At 50.6% G+C, this 18,279-nt stretch overlaps 7 protein-coding genes across 7 annotated transcripts; 4 read left to right on the forward strand and 3 right to left on the reverse strand.

The window, feature by feature from the left end:
* Nucleotides 1–2,137: 2,137 nt before the first annotated feature.
* Nucleotides 2,138–2,909, reverse strand: N7489_011529 (Tim17/Tim22/Tim23/Pmp24 family protein; the record flags this gene model as incomplete). Its single annotated transcript, XM_056717278.1, has 4 exons — nucleotides 2,138–2,232; nucleotides 2,288–2,482; nucleotides 2,548–2,667; nucleotides 2,726–2,909. The coding sequence occupies 4 exons, from the start codon at nucleotides 2,907–2,909 to the stop codon at nucleotides 2,138–2,140; spliced, it is 594 nt and encodes a 197-aa protein (XP_056564900.1).
* A 487-nt stretch (nucleotides 2,910–3,396) lies between these two features.
* On the forward strand, nucleotides 3,397–7,867 carry N7489_011530 (ubiquitin-specific protease UBP2; the record flags this gene model as incomplete). The annotated part of the gene is made up of 11 exons (XM_056717279.1): nucleotides 3,397–3,418; nucleotides 3,498–4,255; nucleotides 4,331–4,535; nucleotides 4,590–4,635; nucleotides 4,692–5,086; nucleotides 5,146–5,234; nucleotides 5,295–5,832; nucleotides 5,894–6,545; nucleotides 6,597–7,017; nucleotides 7,080–7,275; nucleotides 7,314–7,867. 11 exons carry the CDS (start codon nucleotides 3,397–3,399, stop codon nucleotides 7,865–7,867), a joined length of 3,876 nt encoding a protein of 1,291 aa, XP_056564901.1.
* Nucleotides 7,868–8,727: 860 nt separating this feature from the next.
* Nucleotides 8,728–10,467, forward strand: N7489_011531 (3-oxoacid CoA-transferase; the record flags this gene model as incomplete). The annotated part of the gene is made up of 3 exons (XM_056717280.1): nucleotides 8,728–8,790; nucleotides 8,866–10,045; nucleotides 10,101–10,467. The coding sequence occupies 3 exons, from the start codon at nucleotides 8,728–8,730 to the stop codon at nucleotides 10,412–10,414; spliced, it is 1,557 nt and encodes a 518-aa protein (XP_056564902.1). The 3' UTR covers nucleotides 10,415–10,467.
* A 274-nt stretch (nucleotides 10,468–10,741) lies between these two features.
* Nucleotides 10,742–11,196, reverse strand: N7489_011532 (ubiquinol-cytochrome c reductase complex assembly factor 2; the record flags this gene model as incomplete). The annotated part of the gene is made up of 2 exons (XM_056717281.1): nucleotides 10,742–11,086; nucleotides 11,182–11,196. 2 exons carry the CDS (start codon nucleotides 11,194–11,196, stop codon nucleotides 10,742–10,744), a joined length of 360 nt encoding a protein of 119 aa, XP_056564903.1.
* A 264-nt stretch (nucleotides 11,197–11,460) lies between these two features.
* N7489_011533 (metal homeostatis BSD2 family protein) lies at nucleotides 11,461–12,695 on the forward strand (the record flags this gene model as incomplete). Its single annotated transcript, XM_056717282.1, has 4 exons — nucleotides 11,461–11,484; nucleotides 11,569–11,863; nucleotides 11,947–12,053; nucleotides 12,117–12,695. The coding sequence occupies 4 exons, from the start codon at nucleotides 11,461–11,463 to the stop codon at nucleotides 12,693–12,695; spliced, it is 1,005 nt and encodes a 334-aa protein (XP_056564904.1).
* A 258-nt stretch (nucleotides 12,696–12,953) lies between these two features.
* N7489_011534 (DUF3632 domain-containing protein) lies at nucleotides 12,954–13,892 on the reverse strand (the record flags this gene model as incomplete). The annotated part of the gene is made up of 2 exons (XM_056717283.1): nucleotides 12,954–13,667; nucleotides 13,758–13,892. The coding sequence occupies 2 exons, from the start codon at nucleotides 13,890–13,892 to the stop codon at nucleotides 12,954–12,956; spliced, it is 849 nt and encodes a 282-aa protein (XP_056564905.1).
* Nucleotides 13,893–14,376: 484 nt separating this feature from the next.
* Nucleotides 14,377–16,721, forward strand: N7489_011535 (uncharacterized protein; the record flags this gene model as incomplete). The annotated part of the gene is made up of 3 exons (XM_056717284.1): nucleotides 14,377–14,527; nucleotides 14,658–15,953; nucleotides 16,045–16,721. 3 exons carry the CDS (start codon nucleotides 14,377–14,379, stop codon nucleotides 16,719–16,721), a joined length of 2,124 nt encoding a protein of 707 aa, XP_056564906.1.
* Nucleotides 16,722–18,279: the final 1,558 nt, after the last annotated feature.

The following is an 18,279-nucleotide window of genomic DNA, read 5'->3' on the forward strand; positions in this document are numbered from 1 at the left end:
ATACATCATCTATATGGTTGCCTGTAGTGGCTGAGGGACTCCGCCCCCTAAAAGGGAAGAGAGGAAGAGAGGAAGACAGAAACTATTGGAATAAGATTATTATTGATGAACATGATCCACTCGATCTGTGGCTCATCGATGGGAAGAATAAAAGGGGCTGATAGGTACACTTCCCCCCTGATCATCTAGTGATGAACAGTGCATGACGTCGGGATCTGGGGGCAGATCAAACTTGGAACGTTTCCCCTTCTACCTATAATACACATACCTAGGTAGGTATATCCAATATACAATTTCCCGGCTCATTCGGAATACTACCTCTGGTTCCGTTTATGCGGACCATAATTATTTCCTTTGGACTCTCCTATCTGAACTGTTGTAAATCCAATCCCGAGGTCCAGGGGAATGGTTGCTCGTCATCATGTGATATGTACATGTAAGTCATCAAGAAGCACATGGATCCATCCATGGATGTCCACGGGTCAGGTGATATCAGGTCCCTACATGTACCTACTCTGTCTTTGACGTATGACTTTAGGAAACTGGTTTAGCTAGCTCAGAATTGACCTCGGCATACAAGGGACGTTATATGTGAGATCACACTCTAATTTTATTCTCAGTTGTCTTTTTTTTAGAGACCTTTCTTGTGCTTTCTTGTGTTATCACGTAAAATTCTAAAGCACCTGATACATGTAATGAATAAGCGCTGAGTACGTCCCTCAGTTGCGACTTCCTCGACAACATAAAGGTTGCTTCGAGGAAGGACCGACCTCTTCACTAAACCATTCCAACTCCCTTACTCTTTTGACCCAAAACTCGTCCCTCTCGATGAAAAACAACTGACCAAAATGTGGGCTGAACTATGTCCCGAGTTTGAGGCAATGGCACCGTCACCTCTAAGCCGACTTGCTATATCGGTGGCTTCAACTGAGTCTCGTGTGAAATCTAACGATTCTCAGAAGTCCGATGATCACCTTACTTGACGAAGCAACAGTCAACCAACTGCAAACGCTTCGTGATCCATACTTCCAGCCGACAGGAAACAACAGGCAACATCCGGGGTATACAACACATCAACGCCGACGATGTTGACAAAAAGGCCCTGGACAAGTGCTCGGCTTGGTGTAAGGTGGGTTGGCACGACGAAAAGCCGGAATGGAATGGGTCTACCTATTAGAATAAAATACGGCATTATTCCACTAGACCAACACAAAAACCAAGGTTACTGTATATGGCCTAATGGAAACCATATCCTAGTTTGACACTACCTTTACAAAATTTCTCCCCACGAAGTTGCACGCCGCAATGTGCGCATTGATTCCACACAAAACCATGAAGGCGAAGAGCGACTCGTGGATATTGACGAGGAACATGAAAGCAAGAGGCTTAAGCAGCCCTGGAGGATTCGACGGGGATGGACAAGGCGGGAAAAACAGCTGCAAGCAATCTCGATCCCCAGCAGAACCGCGGTCGGGCTTTCAGAAACGAGTGGGTTTTAGGACCCGATCTGAACATGTAGGAACTTTGAAACCAATTCATCATTATGTCTCTGTATTTGATCGTCATGGACGACTCTACCAATTGTAATGTGCTTGTATCCTGGTTTCTCAACATTGAAGGCTTTCAGATGGAAAGAATGGGGATTTCCGAGCACGATCGAAATAAAATGGGTATTGCGTTAGGCTCTTACAGTGTATGGGCGCATGACATGTTTCTTCTAGCTTGGGAAGTACGTAGGTATGTATTTCGCAATGTTCCGCTCGTTTGATATACCCGTGCTGTTATTGGCTCCTGGGTTGTCCGGGGATATCCCCTCATTCGGAGTCTTGTTGAACACCAGTGGCACATGCCTTGGTACATGCCTGCATTAAGATCAATCTTCGTTGAGTTCCATGCAAATGCTTCTACAGAATCTTATATTCAGATTTGATTGTGTGGCCTGTACTAGTAGGTTCACAGCCCGGTATACCTGGGATGGCACAATTGCTGGTCCAAACTTGAAATGTGTATTGTTTTGAATTTCCTGGGGACTGAAGAAAACCAAATCGGATGGGCGTGTCCATGCGATAGGCAGCGTGATATGGGGGGATAATTTACACAAAGCAACGGGAAAAGGCGGACTGAGAATAATATAGGCTTATGATGCAGGAACTGGGGATGTGGGAACCTCAATGCCGTAGTTCGCCTTGAGACGCTCCCGGCGTCTCTCTTCGTAACCAGGGCCGTAGATACCTAGTAAAATTAGTACTCGCAGACAATAGCGCTCATCCGGATAGGAAGCACATACCACGTCCTTCGCCCACTTCCGAGATAGTCTGCTCTCCGGGAGTCTGGAATGCCTTGCGCAACGCCGTCCGGCGGTCGAACTCGTCCACCGATGTGTCCTTCTGGTATCCAAACAGGGTGCCACCGGTGTACTCGAAGGCGGTCATGGCAGACGACAGGGCGATACCATACCCGAGCACAGCGGGGAGTGTGCGGACTGAGGTAAACCCGATTATTAGCTTTAAATACATAACCATAGACTCAATTGAATTCAGAACTTACCTCGGAGACCGAGAATGGCACCTGAGAAGAAGCCACCCAGAGCGACGTTGTAGTGGTCCTCCTTCTCACGCAGGTTGGCGGAAGCGGTCTTGATGAACTCATAAGTACCACCCATGGCCGCTTAAACATGTCTAATTTAGCAATTGATCTATCAATTCATATGTAGAGAAGCCCATACCAAAGGTAGTAATGGTACCACCGCCACGGACGAAGACGCCCAATGTTCCGACGTTCTGTTTGGTGAGCGTGTTCTGCACAGCGGCGGCGAAGAGACCGACGCTTCCGGTCAGCGCGGTGGCCTTCATGGCTGCCGAAATGGCGTCCTTGGGGTGGTAGCTGTGGTCTTCGTCGTGGTGCGCCATGATGTGTGTGTGATAGCAGGGATGGACTGCTTGCGGTATGAGATGTGGTTGGCGATAGGATTTTGGAAGTCAGCTTTCTGCCATCCCTGACCGCCACCGCCCACCATTCCAACGGAGCTCTACATGATTATGTTGATACTTCTTTTCACGGTCGAACTTTACAATAATTTGTATCATCGAGGATCCTCTTAGATGCTGCTTGTTGTTTCCTAAGAGTGGATTTTGATCTCAGAACTGTCCATTTCACGGAGGGGAGAGTTACAGAGCTTGCCATTGCTTGCTGCCAAGTGCAGTGGGCTCCCCGCTGTCTCTCCGCATACAGTGGCGATTTCATCATTTGTCAACATCGCCATCACAGCTGAGCTGTTACATTGCACGCTTTTGTGAGCTTTGATAAGAACCAACCCCTTGGGAGGATCAACTCTGCCATAGCTTCAAGGCGAAGATCACAACTGTGTGAGGCCTTCAGGCCTGAACACCGTACTTCATGGCGTCTGTACAGAAGGCCGGTAAGGCAGCAACCTGGATCAGCAAATCTGGAATATAATTTGAGCAAACGCTTACGACTGTTTTTCATCAATCATATAGGAAAGACCGCGCCGCGTCTCATTTATGATGTCCAGCTGTATGATGCAGCGCACGACCCAGACACAGGCCGTAATCTCCTCTCAGAAACTCCGCCCATTTACCCAGAAGGCTACAACGGCCCACCCGGATTCATATCACCGGAGGCATGTCGACACAACTATGTTTTGAAAGAAGACCAAACCTTCATGTCTGAGCCAGAGCACCGGAGAAGGCCAGGCACATCATCCAAAGTCTCAGCCATATGCGCAAAGTGCCGTTATCATCTCCAAGTGGTGGTCAACTATACCAGTCACATAAGCACATTCAGTCAGAAACAGGGGAAACACTTGCATCATTTGGTCTACCAATCAGGACGGCAGAAGAATGGTCTTGCGTTGCCCGAAGTAACTCCTAAAGGGCAGGTTGCGGAGACGTACCACTACCAATGTTCCTACATTTCATGCTCGGCTATGGTATCTTTGCGGATCCTTTCACCAATTCTGAGTCGGGAGTCCATCCGCTTGTTGACCGATAAAGACTTGTTGCGGAAACGAGCTGAGGAGGCCACTGCAACGTATCCTGAGTCCATGGAAGGCATGGGTGATCCGCAGCCGATCAATGTTTTGGATAACCTGCGCCTGTACATTACCAACGCCCTACGAAATCCACAACGCAGCAAGCCCATCTCCTCCGTCAATAAGAGGTTCATGCATTCTTTCGGCGTGGAAGGTGCTGCTTGTAAAGAATTGCTTGAATTTCTAGAATTCATGTACAATAAGGTTCGTAATAATTACACTGTCTTCTAATTGCCCACTGATCTCATTTGGTTTCATGTCGCTGACGAATCGATTCAGGATACCGGGTGGCACCCGCCTAAACCGACCACTAACGCCGAAAAGCCTTACCAAGACACGATGCGTCTCTTTCTCGACGACTTGCTGCATGAGTTGCTAGTTCTGATACATCTAAGATCAGTCTCGGAAAGAAAAGGATTCCAGATTCCCAATCTTCCTTCATCCGCCATCCCCACTATTTCCTGCGCTCTAGAAGCGCAAGACTGTTCGTACACCGTGACCTTTAGCCCTAACTAATTTAAACTAATTTCTGTTCCAGATCCGGAAGCTATGCGTTACAAGGAATTCGAGATGCCTCATGCTCCGTTTGTACACCCTATCTTTGAATTGGTAGAACTGGATCTGACCCATGTTTCCTTAGTTTTTATGAAGACTTGGGAGTCATGGAGGATATGTCCTCGTCAGCTGTGGTCGAAGCATACGATCGACAGGTCTTAACCGATCCTGGCAGGACCCCAATGTACTTGTCTGCCCTCAAGGCTATCGGCTTTCTTCGTGGTGGTCAGGACAAAGAATTCATTGACGTAGCTGTCCAGGCAGCTTACGAACAAGGAAAGTACGCCGTTGATGACGTTGTCAACGCGTATCAGTACTTTAATCTCCACTTCGATGATCCAAATCTCACCGAAGACAGCATCATTGGCAAATTCTATGCCTTCGTCAGCTCGACGACACAAGATACTGAAGCGCGTCAGCAGTTGTGGCGGATTGGCGACTCCAGGGGAAGTTCGCGCATCAAAGCGGCATCAGAAGATCGTGTGTTGATCCAGTCATTTTGTCACCAAAGTCGAATGGGTGCTAATTTTTAACAATAGGTGTTTCTACTGTTGAACAAGCGAATGTGTTCTTGGGGGTCGAGAATCAGACCCCCGATGATTTTGTCATGACTATGTACACCGCAAAGGTGTGTTCTATGAGCGCGTTATTTGTGGGTTGAACGCAAGTTAACATTGGCATCAATTAGGTCAATGACAATCCACTTACCAAAGAACTGGCGAAGCGCGCCGTGGCACTCATCGCCGAGTCCCGAAAATCGGTCGCATTGAATCATTTCATCAATACTGGAGAAATGATAGCTGGTGAAATGGACATTGGCGATGCGTACCGTCTACTCCAAATTCCCGATCGAACTGTCGATGATGGAGCAATCATAGCCGCATATACAATCTGCGTCGATGAAAACCCAGGGGATGCCGAAAAATACAATCAGGCACTGACAATCATTGCCAAACAACTGGACAGCTCAACATTGAGGAATATGGCAGGTATCTCCAACGAGCCGGATAGAAGCATGCAAGATTGGCCAGTCGGACTACAAAACATCGGCAACACATGCTATCTCAACAGCCTGTTGCAGTTTTATTTCTCCGTCCGTCCTTTCCGTGAATTGGTCTTGGATTATGAACGCTTCCAAATGGATCTCAACGACGAGGAAAGCCTCGCAAAGAAACAAGTGGGCTCGCGAAAGGTGACGAAGAAGGAGGTTGAGCGATCTCAGCGGTGTAAGTTGCTTTTGTCGGTGCCAATGGCTATGTCTATCAAGCTGACCCTTTCTTTTTGCAGTCCTTAGCGAGCTCCGGACTTTGTTCCGTAGCATGATCAGCTCATCAGAAATCTCGGTTACTCCCGGCCAGGAACTTGCTCGGTTGACCCTGATTAGCCCAAGCAATGAGGCGGCGATACGTCGTCGATCGACGATCACTGCCACTAGACCCGAGATCCTCGGTGACATCAACGGTGCTCCTATTCTGGGACCCCTTGGGCCTCCACAGACCCTCCTCGGGGGTCAAATGGAGCCAGTCTCATCATCTAGTCAAGCTGATCCCGCACCTATTCAAAACTCAACCGTGAGCGATGACGGCAGCGATGCAACGTTGGTGTCTGATAATAGCATGAACGATGCACCTGGACTATTTGTTGAGGACAAAGAGAACAACCCCCCGGACTTGGACCAGCTGTCGGATCAAGCAGAGGCAGGATCTCCCCAGGACATGAATATCGACACAGACGACACTGCATCGGCCAACGTACCCCCGGCCCTCCCTCCTCGGAACGTCCCGCAAGTTGATCGGGAAAAGCAATTGAAGGAGGAAGTAGAAATTGGTGCCCAGCAGGATGTGACAGAAGTCATCAACAATGTTCTGTTCCAGAGCCAGTGCGCCATCCAGCCTCGAGAAATTGGCGATGACGGTGAGCAGCTTGACCAGGTCAAGGAGTAAGTTATGAACAATCGTCTACTAAGTACCTATGTTAACCCTCTCATCAGCCTGTTCTACGGTCAGACCCGCTCTTACATCTCCACCGAGAAAGGCACACGTTCGAAGAACGAACGGTGGTGTGATATCAAGGTTGATGTTGCTCACGGATCTCGAAACATCTACGATGCCATTGATGGGGCATTTGATATTCAAAAGATTAGTGTGGACAACTCTGTGGCTGAGCAATTCGCTTCCATTAGCCAGCTTCCCCCTGTTCTCCAGATCCAGGTGCAACGGGTCCAGTTTGATCCTGTGAAGAAATGCTCGTTCAAATCTACAAACCATCTCGGGTTGCTTGAAACTATCTACATGGATCGATACATGGACACAAAGAATCCCGATATTGTGGATCGACGAAACCAATGCTGGGAGTGGAAGGCATCTCTGAAGAGGCTCGAGGCTCGTCGGGAAGAGCTTCTCAGAACAAAGGTATCGAATACTCTCAGTCGATGTTCCCCAGGTCTATATAGCTAATCTTTTCTTTTCTACAGGAGGGTGCGGGCGTCGACGTGGCAACATTGTTCCGTAGAGTCAAGACCGCGCTACAAGATCTAGACTCTATTGAAAACGACACCGAGACCGGAACCGGAACCGAACTGGAATCTGATTCCATGGACGCCGTGGCTAGTACAGAGTTACTGGACAAACTCGAGTGCCTTGCCAATAAAGCAGAGACCGACCTGCAAGGTAAGAGTTCTAATACCACGGTTTTTTACATGGAACAGGCGTGTTGACTCTTTTCATAGCTGTCGACCGAGAGATCAAGGATACGCAGACCATGATTTCCAGCCAATTTGCCGATTTCCATCAACTCCCATACCGACTGTACGCTGTTTTTGTGCACCATGGGTCAGTCTCATTTGGCCATTACTACATCTACATCTTCGACTTTGACAAGAATATATGGCGCAAATACAACGACGAGTACGTCACCGAGGTCCAGAATGTGGATGAGATCTTCAAAAACGACTCGACCAACAACCCTCCGACCCCATACTTCCTTGTTTATGTCAACGATAGCATGAAAGACCGTCTGGCAAACCCCGTCTGCCGTGTGATATCCGACAACATGTCCGAACTTCCCGATCTGGAACAAGCCACCACCATGGAGGGTGTTCAACCCACCAGCCCTGCGCCGGACGTGAATATGGAACCTCCATCCTACGAGGAAGCGTCGGCCATCAATGGAACTCCAGGTACGGAAAACACAAAATCCGACATGGAGAACACGGCATGGCCCCGTCCTCGTCCTGCGACTGACTCGGAGCAGTATTGGTAGATTCCAATGTTACGCCCGTCGATGCGGAAGCTGTCAACCCTCTAAAACGCAAGAGTGTCGATGAAGTGAAACAAACCCGTCCGATTTAATTTCTTACACTGCGTGACACCCGCCTGGACAGCATGATAACATGATTTGCATGATTTCTCGATTCTTTTATGTCTGCACGTGGATATTACTGCATTGCGAGGTGTGAAATGTTTTTTTGTTATCCAGCATGTACATACGCTGAAGATACCATGGAGTACTTGTAGAGCTAAGATAGTCGAAATTGATCTTTCTCTTTATATTTGATCGTTTCAAGCTCCAGGCTGCTTCATGTATGTATGTACTTTGCTACTTTGCTACGTTGCTACTACTACGGTTGGTACTTCGTTACCCCGGATAAACGTATCAGGTGACCATAGGAAGCTGACTCAGCACAGCCGATTTCCCACCTGGGCAAGCCGCGGGAATCGGATACGGATCGGCTGTGGATTTCGGCAGCGGCAAGAAGAGATGTCAATCAGTCTAGGGGGATTCTGAAGGCAATGAGAAGCAAAAAAAGGATGAGAAATACGTAGAATTTGCTTGTACTTGACTTTGGGATATCCTTAATAGTTAGTCACCATGTTCAGGGGCTTCGGGGGTTAAAAGTATTGTAGTCAGGGCAGTTCATAGAGGCGGGAGAGAGCCGGGAATCCACATTTCCGGGGAAACGAATATCACTCGGGAATGATTCCGCCTTCACTGCCGTGCGGGAATATAAGAAGTGGCGATTGCCGCTGCCATGGGCATTTATTTTGAGCCTTTTATACCTTGCTGCGGACTTGGGGATTTATTAATATAACATCTAATCTTCTATTTGGAAGTCCTTCGCTATGCCTTCGCAAGTGGCAACATGCCTGCGCCTCGCGCGTCAGTTCTCCGCCAATCCTGTCCAGGTAAGTGATTTGCCAATAGCTCATGGCCCATGTCGCTTTTCGAGCCGCGGAGACTGACATGTCTTTTTAAACTAGCACCAACGTTTCATGGCCCGCGCATTCTCCAGCAGCGTCCGCCGAAGTGAGATCAACAAGGTGTACCCCTCCGCCGAGGTAGCAGTCAAGGACATGAAGTCCAACTCGACTCTGCTCGCCGGTGGATTCGGGTTGTCTGGTGTACCTGACTCGCTGATCAACGCCGTACTGGCGAACCCCTCTATCACTGGCCTGACCGTGGCCAGTAACAACGCTGGTGTGGACGGAGCTGGTCTCGGTCTGCTCCTCAAGTCTAAGCAGATCAAAAAGATGATTGCTTCTTACGTCGGCGAGAACAAAACCTTCGAGCGCATGTACCTCACTGGTGAGATCGAGTTGGAGCTCAGTCCCCAGGGAACTCTTGCTGAACGATGCCGTTCTGGCGGTGCGGGTATCCCCGCATTCTACACACCCGCCGCCTTCGGTACCGTGGTGCAGACCGGTGCGGTGCCCCTACGACACAATGCTGATGGCACAGTCGCAAAGTACAGCGAGGCGCGCGACACCAAGGTGTTCGACGGCAAGAGCTACGTCATGGAGGAGGCGATCAAGGGTGACTACGCTTTCGTCAAGGCGTGGAAGGCCGACAAGCTTGGTAACTGCCAGTTCCGCTACGCGGCCGCCAACTTCAACGGTGCCATGGGCCGTAACGCCAAGATGACCATCGTCGAGGCTGAGCACATCGTCGAGCCCGGCGAGATCGAACCGGCTGCCATCCACCTGCCCGGTATCTACGTCAAGCGTGTTATCCAGAGCACCACCCCCAAGAATATCGAGAAGTTCACCTTCGCCAAGGAGGAGGGTGCAGACACCTCTGCTCTCGGCAAGGGTGAGACCGCCAACAAGCGCGAGCGTATCGTCCGCCGTGCTGCTAAGGAGTTCAAGAACGGCATGTACGCCAACCTTGGTATTGGTATGCCCATGCTTGCTCCCAGCTTTGTCGACCCCTCCGTTGAGGTGACCCTGCAATCTGAGAACGGTATCCTCGGTCTCGGCCCTTACCCCAAGCAGGGCCAGGAGGACCCTGATCTCATCAACGCCGGCAAGGAGACTGTCACTCTCAAGCCCGGTGCTAGCTGCTTCGGCAGCGACGAGTCCTTCGGCATGATTCGCTCCGGCCGTATCGACCTGACCATCCTGGGTGCCATGCAGGTCAGCGCCAAGGGTGACTTGGCCAACTGTACGTTTTCTCTCTTTTCCTCCGCTTTATGCATATAACTAACATTCTCGCGCAGGGATGCTTCCCGGTAAGATCAAGGGCTTCGGCGGTGCCATGGACTTGGTCTCCAACCCCTCTGCCACCAAGGTCGTCGTGACCATGGAACACACCGACAAGAAGGGTAACCCCAAGATTGTCAAGAACTGCGAATTCCCTCTGACCGGCCCTGCTTGCGTCAGCCGTATCATTACCGACCTCTGCGTCTTCGACGTTGACTTCACCCACGGCCTGACTCTTATTGAGATCGCTGACGGTGTCACCGTCGAGGAGGTCCAGGCTAAGACCGAGGCCCCCTTCAAGGTCGCCGATGACCTGAAGCCCATGCTGTAAATTTGCATGCAGACTGTATGATTTGTCAAGCGTTTGTATATAGCAATTAGGAGTTCGATTGTTTCAAAGTTCATTCCCATGAATATATCCTGGATATGCATCAAGAAGAACATTGCTCTGAATAAATCGTACACCCGGATAGGAAATATAGTAGGTATACAATAAAACGAAAAAAAGAGAAAAGGTATTGGTACATGTCATGCAACCCATCATTATAAAACCCCAATAATGCTGACCCAATCCAGCCAGGCAATGATAAATCAAGTATCCCCAAGGTTTCCAGCGTCAAAGAACCAAAAGTCTATACATACAGCAAGAATAGAAACATCACGTCAAGCGGATAATACCAGCCAACCTCTTCCGTAACCGGCCAAGCCAATCGCGGTTCGGTGCCTCTGCAAACTCACGTACGACATTGTCGTAGTGGTCTGGGTTACTGGCCGGCCGGCGGAGCTTCTCCGGCATGGGATACTTGCGCGCGTAGCGGTTGTTCAGCAGCGATTCAAGTGCATTCGTGGAGGACTCGGAGATCGCTGGGCTGGACTTGTCTGCTGGCTGGAGACGGGATTGGATGTAGTTTTGGACGGAGACTGAGGCTGGGCGGACTGCATCCGAGGGCCAGTGCTTGAGAATGTGGTTGAGGCGACTTTGGAGGGAGCGCGGGTTAAGGGTCTGGGCGGTTTGTTAGGAGATTTGCCTTGGAATTGAACCATGAGTGGGCTCGTCGATGGTGCTGTTTGGGATAGTTCTCATGTTTAGATACTCACGGGTGCTTTAGACATGGTGGACAAGAGATATCACAAGATAATTGTGGTATAGGGGAAGGATCTTCCTCTGCAAGTTGAGGCAAAGACGGGAACAGTCTATTTTGGCCTGGCGCATCAGGCATCATCAGCCACATCCATTCCTGTTGCCTTCTCATCGGCCCCGTCATTTTCCCATCCCCTTGTACTTGTGTGATAATCATTTTCGCATTCTAACCGAAGTCCTTTCTGTCCCATTTTACTTTCTGATTCTATTCAGGGTCGCTTCCCGCTCAGCTCGCCATGAGCTCGCAGCGCTATTCACGGGTACGTAACCCCCCGCTGATCCCCTATCAGAACAAGTCCCCCGGATGGAATCCCTCGGCAGGATACTGACCACTACATGTCTAGGTGAATGCCCAAGATGAAGAGGAAGGACTACACTCCTATCCGCTGAACGCGCGGCCCGAACACAACACCTCCTCACCTTCCTCTTACCGTTCCGGATCCCGCTCATCGTCGCCATCGTCGAGGCGGCTATTACACACCGATCCACAACACAACGATGATGAACAGACACTGGCCGATGCCTTCGGCGACGAAGACGAGTCCGACGATGATAATGAGCCGGATGACAGGCAGCGCTTGATGCGAGCCGACCCCGACTTCCGGGCTCCCCGGATAACGGCCCTTCCGCCACGGCGTCGTCGTCGGAGTCGAGGGGCGATTCACCAGAGCGGACTCAATCAGGGACTTTTAGACGGCCGACCATGTTGCCGACTTTCACAGCACCAGCTTCTGGAGGGAGTCGGCAGATCGCCTCATCGAATGATGGAGTCTTTGCCAATCTTGCCGCCAAGCCAGAACGGGGTGAGAAGAATGATGATCTTCCTCCTGTAAGTTGATGATTGGTTCTCTTTGATATGTACGAAAGACTTGTGTGCTGATATCTTATTTAGTCATACGAAGAAGCCGCCGCTGATGCGACACCGCCATACTGGGAGACCACCATTGTGGCACCTGGTATCTCTTCCGACGAGGTCTATGTCGATGGACTGCCTGTTGGATCTGTTTTCTCATTTGTCTGGAACGCCATGATCTCAATGTCATTCCAGCTTGTTGGCTTCTTGCTGACGTATCTCCTCCACACTACCCATGCCGCAAAGAACGGCAGCCGAGCAGGTCTCGGTCTTACTCTTGTTCAATACGGCTTCTATATGAAAGGTGGCAACGAAAGTTCCGGCTCCGACGGTGGAGGCTCAGAATACGTTCCTCCACCTGACCCCAACAGCCACAACTTCGACCCTAACTCAGTTGGTGAGGGCGGGGGCAATGGAGGGAATGGTACCATGTCTGGCATCACCACGAGTGAATGGATATCATATATTCTCATGATTGTTGGTTGGTTCATCTTGATACGTGCGGTCAGTGACTTCCTGCGGGCACGACGTCATGAACAGCTTGTTTTGCAGAGTCCGGATCGTGGTCTGGGTGTACCAGTCATTGCAGAAGGCGAACGGTCCGAAACTGTGGTCTAATATCAGTTAACATTGGGATTTTCACTTCGTTTCTTTTTAGGACGTGGACATGGACATGGAAATGTCTGGCGTTACAGCATGGAGTTTCTTTTTGTATCGACACCCCCAAGGAGTACTGCCTCCGGATTGCATTCCTTCAATTGTGTTCCTTTTTTCTTTTCAGACCATTCTATTTTATTTCTGGCCGTATAGCCATTCTGAAGATACCAAATATATGAACCATGAACAACAATAGCAGTCACACTTATGTACGTAGCGTCAATACCCTAAGTTCGAGTCTCCCACTAAAAGGCTAACGACTTCAGCAGCTTCTATAACCACTGCCACAGTTTCCTTGTCCAATGTTCCCTCTGTACTTAAAGCCCGTAGCCTATTCCCCCAAAATAGCCACCGCTCCCGCGTCAGCCCCTCCTCCCTCGGCCACAACTCCGTCTTCTCATCTAAGGCCGCCGCCCAGTGCTGCCGCAGCCCCTCATAGTCCGCCTCCCACAGTGCCGGGCCCCCATCCCGCATCCAGATCGCTGCCACTCGGACATCCAGCGCCCACACCTGCTCCGACGACATCCTATGGGCTTTTGGTGGACAGAACTGAGGTCTCTCACGCTCCAGCACGTCGCGGCACGCATAGAAGACCCATATAGGATACGCCTTGTCTTTACCTTTGGTCGATTTCAGCAGCGCAGCCGAGAAGACGCAAAAGCGGAGGAAGTACTCTCCGCCGCTGCTACCTACCGTACTGACAGTCCAGCTGTCCCCCGCACCCGAGTCACGCACGCCATCCCAGTCGCGCCAGGCCTCGAGTACATCATGCACGTCGCGCCACTGCGCGCTGAACTGTGGCAGTGTCTGCCAGTGTAGATTTCCGTCGGCCCCGATGTAGCTGCTCAGCTGTCGCTCTGCCTTGGCTCGTGCGCGTAGGCTGAGCTGCGTTGGCGGCTGCGCATGGAGGGCATCGAGAAGGGCGAGGAGAGGCTCGTGCGATGTTGAAGAGGTGGCGACAGCGGTGAAAAAGGCGTCTCAGAGCTCCCAGAGCGCGTGCGCAGGGTCTGAAGACGAAGCCACGGAGTTGACGATGTTGGTGGCTGTCTCATCTGGCGCTGGCGTTGATGAATGTTTGCTAAGGGTTAGAAGGGCTTGGATTGGTGTCGAGAAGACATTTGGGGCGTTGCTGCCCGGGATATCGAATATAGTTGTCATTGGATGAGGTGGAAGTTGGTGGGAAGTGCGCTGGTCGTTGGTGAATTCCCCTTAGTGATAAGGTGTCTTTTGGCGTTTGGCGGTCATTTTGGCCCCAACGGCGGTAATTTTCGCCAATTGCATTGGTGACCTCAGGTTTACCAACAGTATTGTAGGTAGTTATAGTAGATCCCAACGTAATCGAGGCCTAAGGGTGCCCACGCGTACTGCGCCACGATAGGCAGCATTCTATACATGTATTCTTGCGCCCTTGCATCCCTTTGCTTCTCGCCTGCGCAACTTCACCCCACTGACAGAAGACAGAAAGAAGAACAGAAGAGAAAAAGAAACACACCAAGCCCTCGTTCCCCGGCGGATCAACTCCGCCCACTGCCGAGAGCCCCATTGTTTATTTGCCAACCTCAACTCTACATACCTAGGTAACCTTTGTCTTTCGATATTCTACCTGCGTTTCTTGTCGGGGCGGATCGCGGCCTTGTCCGCAATGTCTACTATCCCTCAGGGCCCCGTCGAGGCACGCTCACTGTCTTCGGTCACCACTATCGCATCAAATCCCCCCGCCTACCCTCGCAATCCAACTCACGAGAAGCACGAACCGCTGTCTTTGTACATTGTGCGTGTGCCAGGAAGCAAAGGTATGAATCAATTCACTGTTTTGACACTCTGGTTTTTGTCTTTTGGTCTTGAAAGTCCCATAGTTGCGCCTTGTTGCTGCTTTAACAACCAAATGAATATAACCATACTGACTGCTATTTCTATGCGCAGACATCTTCCTCTCACCTCTCAAACCCCCGACCAAATCCAGTGTCTCTGCCGAGGCGATCAATGCCTCTCTATATTATCTCCACGTCGCGACTCCCGACGATGATACCCTGCTCCAGGAAGTGGAAGAAGAGCGCGAAGAGGAGGCCCAGTTGCGCAAGGAGCGTCTCGCGAAAGCGGGAGTCGACGACCCGGCACAACGCGAGTTCGCGCGGCTGAATAATGTGCGCCGGAAACCAGTTGGTGGCGGAGGGGACCTCAACACCGAGCCTTCGCTGGCACCGCCTAAACAGGATGCCACTGCTCCTCCCGCCTTGCCATTACGTCCAACCCCTGCGCTGCAGGATGAAATTGCTTCTCCGGCCTTACCGCCGCGTCCAATCCCTATGCCGCAGGATGACGCCGCGCAGGATGCCACTGCTCCTCCGGCCCTACCACCACGGCCAGTCCCTATGCCGCAGGTTACTGCGGAGAATGTATCTTTCTCCGGCACTCCAGTCGCCAACATGCAGCCCCCTTTGACTAATAATACGTCTGGAGGGGTATCAGTAGAATCGGGTGGTAAGAGCGGTGTCTCGCGGCGACCTTTACCTCCCTTGCCGCCTGGTGAAGAGTCATGGACCAATTCTGCAGCAGGCGAGGACCCGTCTAAGAGGACATCCCGATGGAGCGCATTCACCGAGCAATTGCAAAATCGGGGAGAGAACTGGAGGGGAAAGTATGAGGCAAAGTACGAGGCGTTTGCGGCTGGCCGCCATAGCCTTGACTCTAATGGACCGCAATTGCGACCTCGTTCTTCGCATAACCGTACCGGATCACCATTAGGAAGCCCCGGGCAATCTCCTAACCGGCATAGAAACGAACATGACGACCCTCATAGCAATGCTGGCTTTCATATCACGCTCATCCGACGTGATCCTACGTCCGGTACACAATGGAATGTGGCAACTATATCAACCCCACGAATGGACCGCAATGCCGTCGATATCGAGATTTCAACGCCGGGATATAACAGATTCGCGGGCTCTAACGAGATGCCTTCATTATCCAGCCTGGCGGCCAATCTCCCGACGGGAATCGGGCGCCTACCCAACTCTGCCATTGTCCAATCCTTAGCTGCTGAGCAACCAAAGGAGCAGCCGACTGGCCCACGCAAATTCCACCGCCAGCTCTGCGTGTCAAAACCATTTGACGACACCGTCGCCACAGATAGTAGCAACGGCCACAACCCAGATGGCCCATCTTCATCTAAGCTAAAAAGCGGCTACTACGTCTTCACTTCTCCCTGGAATGGCACATGTACCTTCACAAACAGCGTGAACGGCCGAAGCCTCAAATGCAAACACATGATCCCGACACCTGGCGGCTTCATCCCCTCCCAGTGGCGAAGCAGAAGCACCCCCCGCCGTAACCGTCGCCGAGCTCCGCTTCAACACCCCCTTCCAAGCAGCAAATCTTCACTCCCATGCCCACCATGCAATCCACAAACCCCACCCAAACCACCTCTCTCCCTTCACCCAAAGCCAAATCCAAACCCCGTCCGTCTCCCGCCCAAATGACAACCCAAATGACAACAACCCCAGTCTTGAGGGAGGACCCCTCCACCCATCCTCCTCGAACAACAGCTTCGCAGCGGCAAAGCGCAACTCTCTCTCCCAATTCCTAAACCCAAACGCCTACGCCCGGCCCCGCGCACACACGGGACCAGGCTCAACCCCACCTCACCCCGCCTCACCCCCCGCCGACTCGCGTGCAAACTTCAACCCCTCAACCCTCCTCCGCAGAACCTCTATGCGTGCGCAACGCTTCGCACGCCAGAACCAGCTCCACCCAGGTTCTCAGCCGCACTCGCACCGCAGTACGAGTAATAGTAGTGGTGGAGATTTGGATTATGATTCCGATGAGGATCGCTTGGACTTGTCGCTGGCGAGGGAGAATGCCGGCGGTGGGCTACGGGGGAAGAGTGCGAAACTGGGGAAGTTGGTTATTGAAGATGAAGGGATTAAAATGCTTGATCTGGTTGTTGCGGCTTGTATGGCTGTTTGGTGGAGGGGGTATTATTATTGAGATATATATTGGTCTTGGTCTTGGTATTAAGAATTCCTGACTTGGTTTATTAGGTCTACTGGCTATAGTCGGTTAGTTTACGATGATATCGTACATGAATGCATGAATCTCATTTTGTCTGATCTGATTATGGCTCTATCATATATGCTACTTCTCCAAGCTACACAATGGCCTCAGAAATGGACATGCATACATAGATGGATGTATGTACATATGACTACATACCAACCCGATGACCTGGACAGGCACCTTCCCTTTTAGTCAACGGAACAAAACTCGTCATTGACCTCGTTCCTTCCTCGCATCAGTCACTGCCAGGGTATAAATACCCTCTCCCCTCCCACTTCCCTCCCTTTTTTTTTTCTTCCCTCTTCAACTCCCCAGGTCCACATTGCACATCGTGGTCCTGGACGTTCAGTCTCCTGTTGGATCTCTGCTGCGGTCCAGGTTAGTCTGAAACTAGATGGGACTCCGGTCCTGTCTAATGGCACGAAGCATGTCGCTGCCTGGTAGGACCATATTCCTCCCTGAGACCTCTGTGGATACAGACTGTACTTTCCTGGGGTCTCCATTGACCCTGAAGGAGCTGAACACCGTGCTCTTTGAGCCAATTTTTGGAACTTGTCTTACAGAGATAGCTCTCTGTTGTCCGAAGATTTTTCTGAGGACACTTTGTTTCTTCAAGGCTCCGCTTCCATTTAGGTCGTGGGCCCTTGTGGAAATTACGTTGAATTTACGTTTCTGTTGTTGTTGTCATATACTCTTTCCTACTATTCCCTACCGCCTCCATCCATGTCCTTCAAATCTTTAGATCTCGCAATGAAGACACAATAAACGTCATGATCTCATGCATTATAAACAGTTTGTCAAGATCACAGACGATTAACAATAGGTATGTCGTAATGGTCCTATTGTTAAGCCACTCCACTTATAAGGACTACATACATATGTAGTTATCTGCCCAGGTTGTATGGTTCTATATTTCTGCATAGCAGAACCTTGGAACGCCTATTGGCAAAAGAGCCGTTTTTGGCTGTACCAGAGATCAATAATCGAGCTATTTCCACATGGGTCAAACAGACGTCATTCATCTTATCTAGGTAGCTCGTGATCTTAACAAGATTCCAACATAGAGCTTCTCCATCTCCGCGGAGAATTATATATAAATGAATGAATCATCATAGATTCTTTTGGTATTTCACGTCTTTGTAATAATGACGGATGACATTCCAAGGTTAGTCTAGACAGGGCGTTCTCGCACACGTATAGATAGAACCTAAGGAATTAATGAATATCCATTTTTCGAGAAACCATCTTTTGTTCTCATACCTAACTGAAGTAAGAAGTCATCGCTCTTCGGCAAGTGAATCATGCAAAGAGGAATGAATTATTCACGTACGATATCGAGCCCCTCAATTCTAGTGGCAGGGGGCAGACAATGTCTCGCTCCAAAAATGAGAAGAGCTTTCCCCCCGCCTTTGCGTGCAGCCCGGTCGTCACTATTCTGGCAAGCCGGGGTCACACAGGCTAGGCTTATTTCGACCGAACCAAAAACTCA

This window comes from Penicillium chrysogenum (genome assembly GCF_028827035.1).
Source record: "Penicillium chrysogenum strain IBT 35668 chromosome Unknown utg000005l_segment0_segment0, whole genome shotgun sequence".
In the NCBI taxonomy this organism is placed as follows: Eukaryota; Fungi; Ascomycota; class Eurotiomycetes; order Eurotiales; family Aspergillaceae; genus Penicillium; species Penicillium chrysogenum.